We start from the raw sequence: 11,736 nt of genomic DNA, 5'->3' as shown, positions 1-11,736 counted from the left end.
AGCTACTCGCCGAGTTCCTGGCATGACTTGCCGAGTCACTTGGGTGACTCGTCGAGTTCCTAGTGTCAGTGGCCGTAATTCCTTGGCCAACTCGCCGAGTTTTCCCTTTACAACTCGTCGTGCTCACACGTGTCCGAAGGTTGGGAAAACCCTAATAGACTCGCCGAGTTGTTCATTCAACTCGTCGAGTGCAGGACCATCTTCATGTGACTCGCTGAGTCGACCATGCAACTCGCCGAGTACCTTCAGTCCTTCACCCATACAGGTGCTTTCTAAGCCATGCAAAGGATCCATATTGCAGATCTAAGCTCCTAGGGCATGTTTATCACGTAAAGTTGCAAACTTTACGTGCATGCAAAGCTTTAAAGCTCTAAAATCACAAGACCAAGTTTGCAATGAGGTCTAACACTTGAGGGGAGGTCCATACTTGTCAAAGCTGGCAACTTTATGGCCTTAGAGACCAAAGAAAGTTCAGATCTGAAGTTTGCAACTTCAGATCTTAGCTCCAACACCCGAATAGCTTCCTAATAAAAACATCCAAAAGGGATCTAAGAAGAAATGAGCCATAGAACAGCTGGATACCTTTAAAAGAGTACTCACAGAAGTAGTTCTATGATTCCCCATGAATTCCTTGCTTCAGCTTACTTGTTTTCCTCAAGTGTTTTCCCACTAAAATCCTTCTTTAAGCTTATCACACCAAGGAAGCACACACACACAAAGTTAGGGTTTGAGATGACAAGGGACTGCAGAGGGGAGGCTGAGGAGGCCAAATGATCCCTTAAATAGGGTGAAAAACCCTGGAAATTAGGGCTTTATCCTCCAGGTCCTACTCGTCGAGTCCCTGCTCGGACTCGGCGAGTAGGTCACTTAAACACGTGGACCGACCCGCTGCTACTCGATGAGTCAAGGCAACCGAATCGTCGAGTAGACCTTGAATTCAAAAAGATCTTATAACAAAATCAATGCCTGAGAATCGGCGCGTTACAGGTTACTTCAAAGAGTATAAGGAAAACGGTTGTTTCGCAACCATGGATGATAGTAGTCTAAGTGAACTAGACAAAATTTCATATTGGAAGCATTTTTCCGATAGATAAAAACCTACTTCGGTGGAATTTGTTGAAGGTGAAAACGTCCCGCAGCAGGAAGAAGGGGGTAGAGGAGATTGTGGAGTATATGTGTGCATGTTCATGGAAATGCTTGCATCGGGTGTGGAAGTGGAGACAGACAAGCCTGCTCGAGATACGAGATTTAATTACCGTAGTAGGATGGCAGAAATTATTTGGGCAACTAGAGGTTGATTGTGTTGTTGGATTGTGTACTTTTATTACTTTTTGAAAACTAACCGGTTGTTTTATGATTATATTAGTGCTTCATTTCTAGTAGAGTGAATTTCATAAAATAAGTTAAAGTCGACGATAATACGTATAACAAACCAAAAACACAAAATAAACGTACAACAACATTAATTAACTTAAGGAAACTACAATGGATAGTTATCTTTCTCTAGTGTTATAGTCGTCCCTAATTCTTATTTTTTCTTCAAAACGATCCTTTTGCCACCCAAGATCTATCATTTATGCATCCTTCTCAGCAAGTAGTGTTTCAGTCATTTGGATACTCTTCTTAATCTTTTTTATCCATTCTTCATGCTCTTTGATTTTATTTTTATTAATTTGCATCTTTTTCTCAGCCTCTTTGCACTCTGCCGCAAAGGGTGACTCTTTATCTATTTTTTTGTTGTTCTTCAGCCCATTGCAATTGTTGCAAAGTATCATCAGACATATATGGCCCTCTCATGTTTGGTGACGATGCAAGAAAATGGTGTATCGGATCACAATAGTAGCAATCAACTTCGTTTCACGAGCAAATATAGAAATTTGAAGATGAACTCATATTAAAATTAAAAAAAATGTAACTCTTTACGAAAAATTCAACGATCATCTATGACTATTTATACACCCTTCAACTCTGCACTGTTGTCCGTCAGTTCGTAGTGTTGTTTGTTAGTCCGCAGAGCTGTCTTTAACCAATAATTGTGATCCATATATTAAAATTATTTATTAAAAGGTAAATATTATTAATTAAAAGGTACACATTATTTATTAAAAGTAAATACATTATAATTCAAGTAAATTGTCGTGGAGGTAAGACGACGACACTTTCAACTGGTATTTCCCAATGCATAAGGTTTGGAATAGGATTCACCATCTCAGTTTGATAAGCATTTCTATACACCGCAGTAGTTAACTTATAATTTACCATAAGTTGGATTTCTTCAATTTCAAGCCTTTGTAGTGATGCTATACCGTGATGAAAAGGTATACCGCACTTTTGCCATTTCCCGCAAGTACAAATGACACGTTCTAATTACACGGATTCGGTGGTTAAATACTTACTCACTTCATATCTGTCGCCAACAATATGCTTAACCCTACAACCATCAGAGTTGATAAATCTTTTTTGAAGCACCTTAAGTGCATAAGGGGTCAGAAGACCATGAAATTCCCTTGTGAAATTAACTGAATCATCAAATAAAAATTATGATGCGATAATTTATATTAAAACATATCATTATTACCTCCGAATGCAGCACGTTGACCATACACTCCTTGCATGAAGTCATGGACCATTTGAATGATTATTGGTATTGGTAACTTTTGCCTGTTTGTCCTTATCCAATTGACGACATCGGGAATGTTAATGAATTTCACATTGAAACATACTTTAGGGAAAAAAGCATGTATCCATTTTGCAATGGCAATATTGTCAAGCCAGTGAAGATCATTCCCATTCACCTCATTTTGTAAGGTGTTCAAACTCCTATAAAAATCAGACACATTATACATTTTGCATGTGTTCCAGAACAACTGCTCCACAACTGTATTGTTTCTGGTGGAAGCCCGTATTTTCTCAACTATATTTTTACAAAAATAACCATGATATGAATCAGGGTAGACTTTCTGTACTGCGAAGTCTATGGAGTCAGACATATGACTTATGAAACCAACTTCCATATTGTCACCTAAACATTCTTTCAGCCTCCTCATGAACCATACACATGACTCGTCACAATTTATGGTTCCCAAAGCAACTGCTATAAGTAGGGGTTCATGATTTTCATCTAAAGCAACCGCAATGTACATGGATTTTATGTAAGTCCCAATTAGAGGTACGTGACCAACGGATATGATTGGTATCATAGACGTGAGAAACGTACAAATCTGCATGAAAAGATAAGAATAGTAGCCATTTAACAACTTCAAATAACAAAAAATCTAGTATAAAGGATTACATAACACGCATCCCAATGCCACAAAACAAAATTGGAAACGATCGTACATATCTTTCTTAATGCACGTGAATGTGTTAGGATTGATTATTTGCAGATTATGAAAGAAAATCGATAGGTTGGAGAAACTTTTTTTAACACCTCATTGAAGGAACTCATTTTCACAACTTTCCACAACTTCTAAAAATTAAAATGGTTGTCCAATTTAAATGGAATCCATATTCATTATTCCGCATAACTATTTACGAATCCGCAGAGCTGTTAGTCAGTCCGCAGAGCTGTTTGTAAGTTTGCAGAGCTTGTTGTTAGTCCGCAGAATTGTTTGTAAGTCTGCAGAGCCTGTTGTCAGTCCACAAAGCTGTTTGTCATTCCGCATAGCTGTTTGTCAGTCCGCGGAGCTTGTTGTCAGTCCGCATAGCTGTTTTTCATTCCACAGAGCTGTTTGTCATTCCGTATAGCTGTTTGTCAGTCCGCAGAGCTGTTTGTCATTCCGCAAAGCTGTTTGTCAGTCCGCAGAGCTGTTTTAATAGTCGTTTTTCTTATTTATGTAATCATTTATTCATTAATAAACTCACACCTTTATTCTGAAATGGCCACTAATGTACCAACTTCTTCAAATGCAGCGATATTGGCCGATGCTCCACGTCCATGGATGACAACAGAGGTGATGGTCCTAACATGACGTTGTATGAACGTTAACGAGGGTGTAACACCAATAGCTCCCCCTCATTGCCTTGTAGGTGATGAATGGACCCGCATAACAGGTTTGTTCAACCATGATATGGGAGAAGGACAACACCAGCCTAAAGAAGATGTCGTTACTAAGTGGATGGAATTAAAGGAAAAAATCACATGGTTCAGTCGATGGTATAATTATATTAAAAATATGCCACGTTTTTATGCAGACGATGAAGAAATTTTACAAGTTGTTAAAGAGCATTACATGATGGAGCGTGATGGAAGTGAGTTCGAATATGATGACGTTTGGAATATGGTGGAAAAAAAAACAGTATTTCATGTAGACATTAATATTTTATGCGTAATGTTTGCTACTGCTTTATCTTATTATTTGTAAGGGTTGTCTTATCTGTTTCCATGTATTTGTAGTGTTTCCATGTAATAAATTAGAAAACAAGTCAACGTATATGTATATGTTTCCATGTATTACGTTGTCACACCCCCAAACCAGAACGACGGAAACGTTCGGGGGCGGAGGACGTCATGTAAGTATCACAACACATGCATTAAATTTTGTTTCTTTCTATATACATATACACATTTATATATACATATAAAATTTTCATTTTGTTATCCGGTTCTCAATGATTCGACCTACATCCCTATGATGCAGTTCTGGTAAAGAGCAGAAATAAGTTTCTAGAATGGTTATGAACCGAGTATCATCCAAACTAAGTTACCTTCGATTGGTGGATATCGTTTTCTAACTTTCGAAAAGATTTGAAAACAATTCATAATAAAGTCTACATAAAATAGACTTATGAATTTGAGAAGTAATCACTATCAATTAAGATTTATGTGATTCGATTTATTGTTACTAGTCATGATTAGGAAAAGACGATAAGCTCAATACCTAATGTGAGTAATGTAATCACTAACTCACTAGGTTGCATTAATTTATTAGTTATTAATGAGATGGAATAGCGCTCAAACACTTCACGTGAATCACATGTGGTTTTCCTCTGTTCTCTGTTCTATTCTGGGTGGTAATGATTTGTTCTCTCCTGGTATTTATATGGCGTCCTTCTCCTTCGTATGTATATTGAATTTCTATGTCTTCTTACTTCCGATTCTTACACTGATCTCCATTACTTCATAATGAAGAGTTCGAATCCCGGAAGTTCATGCAAACCTCTCATTGGTGTCCTTAATAGGGTAAGGGCACTAAATGACTTCTATAGTTTCTTTACTTTTCATCTGTTTCTTTCTCAGAATTCCCCTAATGAAATTTTGTTGGATCCTCCTAGACTCTTCTATTGATTGCTGGAGTGACTACATCTATCTACGGGGTTTATATGAGAATGGGAATGTCTAAAGAATCTATGAGAAAATTTAAATTTTTACGAAGATGATCCTTTCTGGTCCTTCTATAATCACATAGTGTGTACTGATTATATATAATCCAGATCAAATAGACCTTCAAATAAGTAATCCTACTCTGAAACCACATCCAAACAAGGAAAAGGGAGTAGAGTGAAAATCACATATTCTAAGTCTATAAAATGTCAACTATATATAACCTTAACGTATCCACTTAGTAATTATAGACTTACCAGAAAAGATCTTTTAAAAATTTCCAAAAGTTTATTTATGGTATTTAAAATACTTCTATAGTATTTTAATTATATGATTGATTCTTGAACTTCTAGATATAGGAAGTTTATAAGTTTTCAGTTTGGTCGTTATAGCGTCCTAAAATACTCCTATAATATTTTAACCTTTATGTTTGGTTCTAGAATTCTTATGGTACCTAGGTAAGTTTTAAACTTGTTGCAACACTACAATCACTCCCAAACACATGTGGGTCATATCTCAAATGAATATAGTTGATCAGGCTATATTGATCCTAGATATGATTACATAACGGTCCAGGTTTAACCGCAATGCCCAACATCCAAATACTTTTGTTTTGTTCTTCTTGTGATACTCGTTCTAGTATATATATTCTGCACGTACTTATACTTTTATAAAATATTGTTATATTTTAAAGTATAATTTTTGCTCAGAGTGTTTTTATCCCAATGTGTTTATAGTTGTATATCTTTTATGACTGATATACTGAGTTCACTATAAACAATGCTCTGATACCAATCTGTCACACCCCAAACCAGAACAACGGAAACGTTCAGGGGCGGAGGACGTCATGTAAGTATCACAACACATGCATTATAGTAATCAAAGTACAAACAACCATTGCATTAATAAGTATAAGTTTTACCTAAGTGTTTTAACATTACATATTCAAACATCAAAGTAGATACAATAGAAGACAAGAGTCGCAGTGCGGTACTTAGGCAGTCTTCTCAAAAGCTTCAAGAGTGTACCTGTCTACTGGATTCCTGAGAATACAAGTTATTTTGAAAGAGTAGATCAGCATTTAAGCTGGTGAGTTCATAAGTATTTTAGTTATATGAAGTATACTCTAAGTTCTTGGAAAAGTTAACTGGTTCCTCCAGAAAATCCTATATTTTCTGACGTGACAATATGATAACTATAATAGTTCCCTCTACAATTACTTAGTTTATACTAGTCATATATAACCTAATATCGAACTGACAGTTAAATGTCTGAATCTGCCCTAAGCCCACAACCAAACAAGGAACAGTAAGTAAGGCGGAAGTCACACATTTCACTGTCAGTCGGATATTAATTATGTATAACTCTCGTGTATAAACTAAGGAATTATAAAATTAACCATTTAAGGTCCTTTATGTTATAATAGTTTTAAGTGAACGAATGATGACGTTCTAGAAAATTCTATATTTTCTGTTTTACAACTGATAAGTAGTTTTAATTTCCATAAAACTGTTCCATATAAGTAATATTATACTTATAATAAGGTTTAACATAATTTTAACTATCCATAAGATTATGAAAAGAATATTTCCCGTTTTAATGGTAAAAAGTGGTTTTAAATCCCCATTAAACCGTTCTGATAAGTAGTTTTAAATCCCCATAAAACCGTTCTGATAAGTAGTTTTAAATCCCCATAAAACTGTTCCGTTTTGATTATGGAAAGTGAATACTACAGTAGTATTTCTTAAAAAGAACAAACTACTGGTAATTAGCTACCCTAATATTAGTCTGGTTAATTAGGGTTTAAAATGTGATAAAGTTGTAACCATGCTGGACTAGAATGAACACGACGACCTACTGGTGTCGAAACTGAATATGTGACATTTGTCACCCCATGGCTGGTCTGCCGGACTGTAGCTAGCAGTCGGGATGTGGGATTGTCGGTCCCGTATAGATCTATACACACAATGCCCGCTCTCCCTCCGGGAGACTCTGGTTACAAGAATATAACATAGCAAGTATTGCTATGTCCTGAATACATACCATCACATTTTACTTTGAATAAAGATTGAATTATATCCTTTTCTTGATAAAGTAGTTTAGACCTCGTATACTTATCTAGGAAAAATAGATTTCTCGTTTTGTTTCATTAATTATACCTATTATAATTTATACGTTCTATCTGATTAGCATGATCTATCTTGAAAGCATCCCTTTGCTCAGCATGATACAAAGGTAATGATACCGATTGAAGTAACCTTTTATATTCTCATATGTATAATGTATATAATTAAGAAGGAAATGATCCTCGGACAAATATCCTCACCTTAAACCACATCCAAACAAGGAAAAGGAGATACAGCAACTCATTAGTCCTAAGCCATTTAAGTCTTATTTATATACTTATACATATATGAACATGATTTTGACAATTATAATATGAAATAGTTTATAAAACCTTTTTCAAAGAGTTTAACAGTATTAAAAGAGTTTTAACGGTGTTTCAAAAAGAGTTTACATGACTTTAAAGATTTAACATGACTTTAAGTCATTTTGGAAGTATTTGGCAATCCTTAAAAGCATAAGGAAATCCTTTGTGTGATTGATATCACATACAATTATTAACACAATTTAGATTGTGTTCAACTTGTATTCCCCCCTTAAAAGCATTTAAAAACATTTAAAAGGTAGATTAAAGTGGTATGAACTCACATTATGTGGGTGATTCAATTGAAGATTCGCGTAAGGATGAGAAGTTCCACGAATGAATTCCCAAGACACAAACGAGTCCTAAATGACATATAATGACATATATAGGCATGTAATTAGTGTTTAACACAACTAACATGCAAGGAAACTACCTTATAGACTAGGAAACACTTGTAAGGAAGTGTTACAATCACATGTGATTGCATTAAAGGGGTTCACAGCCATACAAGGGTGTTCACGGCCAAGGAGTGTACGGTCAAGGAGTGTACGGTCAAGGAGTGTACGGCCAAGGAGTGTATGGTCAAGGAGTGTACGGCCGTACACTCATGGAAGAAACATGCAAAAGAGGTGTTTACGGCCCTATCTAGCATCCATTAAGTGTTCACGATCCTATGTTGGGACATAAGATGGGTTTGCGGCCAAGACATGCACCAAACAAGGGTTTACGGCCATAAGAGGAGTTTACGGCCCAAGATCTTATGAAGGGTTTACGGTCGTACACCCTTGAAGATCTTGAAGATGATGAAGAACAATGATGAACAATGATGAATCAAGGCTAGAACAAAGGGGTTTCTAAGCATAAAAAAGAATAGGGATGAGATGCTTACGTTTTGGAGCCTTCACTTGATGATACTTGAGAGAGAATGGATAGTTCACGGCTGGAGTTTGGAGAAATGAAGTAAAAATGAAGTTATCCCATATATATGAAGGGTGGTTCACGGCTAGAAGAGTGTTCACGACCGTGAACAAGGTTTACGGTTGTGAACCTCAAGTGTTGGACTTTCTGGTTCGTGAACATCCTTCTAATCTCGAGCTAATATTTCATAACAGTCAATCCTTAAGTGTACTAAGCTTAGAACTCATTAGAATAACCCTTAACAAGGGTAGAAGGCAATAGAATTAAGATTGAATTTTGGTTGATTGGTTGGACTTACAAGATAAAAATTTTCGGGTTGTCACATCATCCCCCCGTTAGATGGAATTTCGTCCCGAAATTTAGTCTAAGGTATATACATGGACGAAGGGAAAAAGGTAGATACTTATGGTTCTGACGATCCCCTCGATGCCAAGTGAATTTGGGTCCTCGCTATGTACTTTTCAGCGGACTCTCACTATCGGGATAGGGATCTGATTAGTCCTAATGACTTCACTGTCTAGGATTTCTACGAATTCTTCCACAAAGTTGAAGCTCTCACTTACCTTGATCTAATCGAGTGGGGTAATAAGAGTCTCGTCGGACAAACAGGTTGAAAGATAAGGACGTGGAAGGTAGGGTGTATGATATTGAATTTTCGAGGTACTCAGGGTCTACAAGCTACTGGATCAAATCTAGGAAGAATCTCGAATGGTCCTATGTACTTTGGATTTAGCATCCCATGCTTTTCGAAGCGTATCATGCCCTTCCGGTTGAGACCTTCAAGGGTTTTATCTTATGGAAGGCGTAGTTTTTCTGATTGACTATGGAAGCTTTACGTTGCTTCCTGATTCGTACTCTCTTCTCGGATGGATTTCGGATCAACGAAGGTGCCGTCCAGAAATTGAACCTCTAGCTAGTTGCGTGTCACCTACTTTAATCCAGTGCAGAGAGGATCTGCACTTGCGACTACAGAAGGTGTCGAATGGAGCAACTTTAAATGCTAGCATGGTAAAAGACTCAACTAGTTGATAAAATGGGCATCCCATGCTTTACGCAAGTCGATCACATATGCTCTCAGTATGACTTCTAATGCTTGAATCGTTCTCTTATTCTGTCTGTTGATTTAAGGATGGTAGGCTATGCTCATGATTAGCCTAATTCCCAGAGATTTCTGAAGTGACTGCCTGAACTGGGAGATGATTCTATTATCTCAAATGGAGACAACAGATATTGGAACATCGTGCAGTCTAACTAATCTCTTGAACACACGCTCTAGTTATCTTCTCTATTTTGCATGTTTCTTTACAATGGCAGGAAGTGTGCGGACTTGGCAAATCTGTCGATGATCACCCAAAATGGTATCAAGTCCAACTGTTGCCTTGTGTAACTTGATTCTGAAGCCCATTATAATGCGCTACCACTCCCACTCAGATATCTCCGATTGTTATAGTAAGCATGCGGGCTTTTGCTCAGAAGTTCATGATAAGACTCATACTTGGCTTATCCACCATCACTTCATGTATACAAGTCGTATATAACTTAGATTTGACAAAACGCTCGGATGGGTGATTCTGCCCCATGTCCACAACCAGACAAGGAACAGGAGATAGAGCGGAATCACACATCCTAAATCTTGTTAAGTCTAAATTATATACCACTCTCGCGTATACACTTAGCAACGATAGATTAAGCTAATGAGTTCTTAGTCTCTATTCTTGAACTTGACCTGCGGTACAATGATTTTCCTATGAGATCTATTGGGGGTACTTTGGTGGTTATTGACTTCTGAGACTACTTCAGTGCTTTTCGTTTCAAGTTTCCTATCTACTGAGTAGGCTAGAAGGGCGTGGTACCCTTCGCATGGGTACTTCTGAAGTTTTGAAGTGAGAGGTGATATAAGAATTTTGCATGGTAAGGACCAAACCAAACCATGTCAGATGAAGATGTCAGAATTTCTTGACGAAATAGATATTAAGTTGTTCTGGGAGAAATGATTACTAGGATGATGAACTATCCTATGTACATAAGTTTTCAGCGCTTCCGGTTTTATTTTGTTATTACTGTTACGAATCCCCTTTTTGATTCGAAATTGGCGGGTACTACCAATACGAGGGTTCTGATAATTTGAAATTATGAACTTTCATGAAATGATCCTTACTAGGTCTCTCTATAATCGCTTGGTGTATACAAGTCATGTATAATTAAGATTGGTAAGGACTTTGACTGAGCGACCCTGACCTAAATCCACAACCAAACAAGGAACAGGAAATGAGGCGGGATCACTCACTCTAAGTCTACAAATCTTAATTATAAATGACCCTAATGTATACACTAAGCCATCACAGCTTACCTATTAGGGTTTCAAATTTTATATGAGTGTTGTGATTTGGTTCGAACGAGAGAGTAAAATTAATTATTGGGGTTTGGAAGCGTACCAAAATATAGCAGGATTCTTTGATGCTTCCCTATTCTCTGGGGTCAAACTCCTCCTGCTCCCCCATCGTTCTTCTCTGTTGGACAGTCCCTCTTAAAATGTCCTATTTCACCACAAAGGTGACATATTGGAATGGTTCCAACATTGGTAGTTGAAGTGATGAACTCGACTGGGGTCCTACAAATGCGGGCGGTGTGTCCCTTCATGTTGCATCTAATGCAATGCAGCACTCGGCAGACTCCATGATGATGGTAGTTGCATTTGCTGTAGTATGGGAGGTTTCCCAAGTATGGTGTGGTCGGTGTTGGAATAGCAGGGCTGATGGGGGTATTGATTGCCCCAGTTTGTTGCCTTTCAGTAGGCCCTTGAGTTAAACAAATCCCTTTCTCGTTCTCGAACTTTCGTTTCAGGATATTAGTTTGAAGTCCGAAGTGTCTTTACAAATATGCACTTTTGCTGAAATTGGTTATCACCACGATCGGGATTGCCGATTACATTTCCACTAACATTTGTGCTGTTAGCATTAAGGTGAGCCATGACAGCTGCTACGGCTGCTGTGACTGCAGCTTGAAACGTAGCTGAATCTATCTGAAGGATTGGGGTTTTACTGGTGGGTTGGCTACGTTTCTTCGG

General features: G+C 37.4%; 1 protein-coding gene across 1 annotated transcript; it reads right to left on the bottom strand.

Annotated features, from left to right (window-relative positions):
• Nucleotides 1–2,124: 2,124 nt before the first annotated feature.
• Nucleotides 2,125–3,200, bottom strand: LOC145138990 (uncharacterized). The gene is made up of 3 exons (XM_079072968.1): nucleotides 2,579–3,200; nucleotides 2,397–2,519; nucleotides 2,125–2,300 (listed from the first exon to the last, which is right to left on the bottom strand). Exons 1-3 carry the CDS (start codon nucleotides 3,198–3,200, stop codon nucleotides 2,125–2,127), a joined length of 921 nt encoding a protein of 306 aa, XP_078929094.1.
• Nucleotides 3,201–11,736: the final 8,536 nt, after the last annotated feature.

This window comes from Lactuca virosa, chromosome 9 (genome assembly GCF_052849685.1).
Source record: "Lactuca virosa cultivar CGN04683 chromosome 9, Lactuca_virosa_CGN04683_v6, whole genome shotgun sequence".
Lineage (NCBI taxonomy): Eukaryota > Viridiplantae > Streptophyta > Magnoliopsida > Asterales > Asteraceae > Lactuca > Lactuca virosa.
Note: the sequence above shows the minus strand (reverse complement) of the source record. Positions and strands in the feature narration are given on the sequence as shown.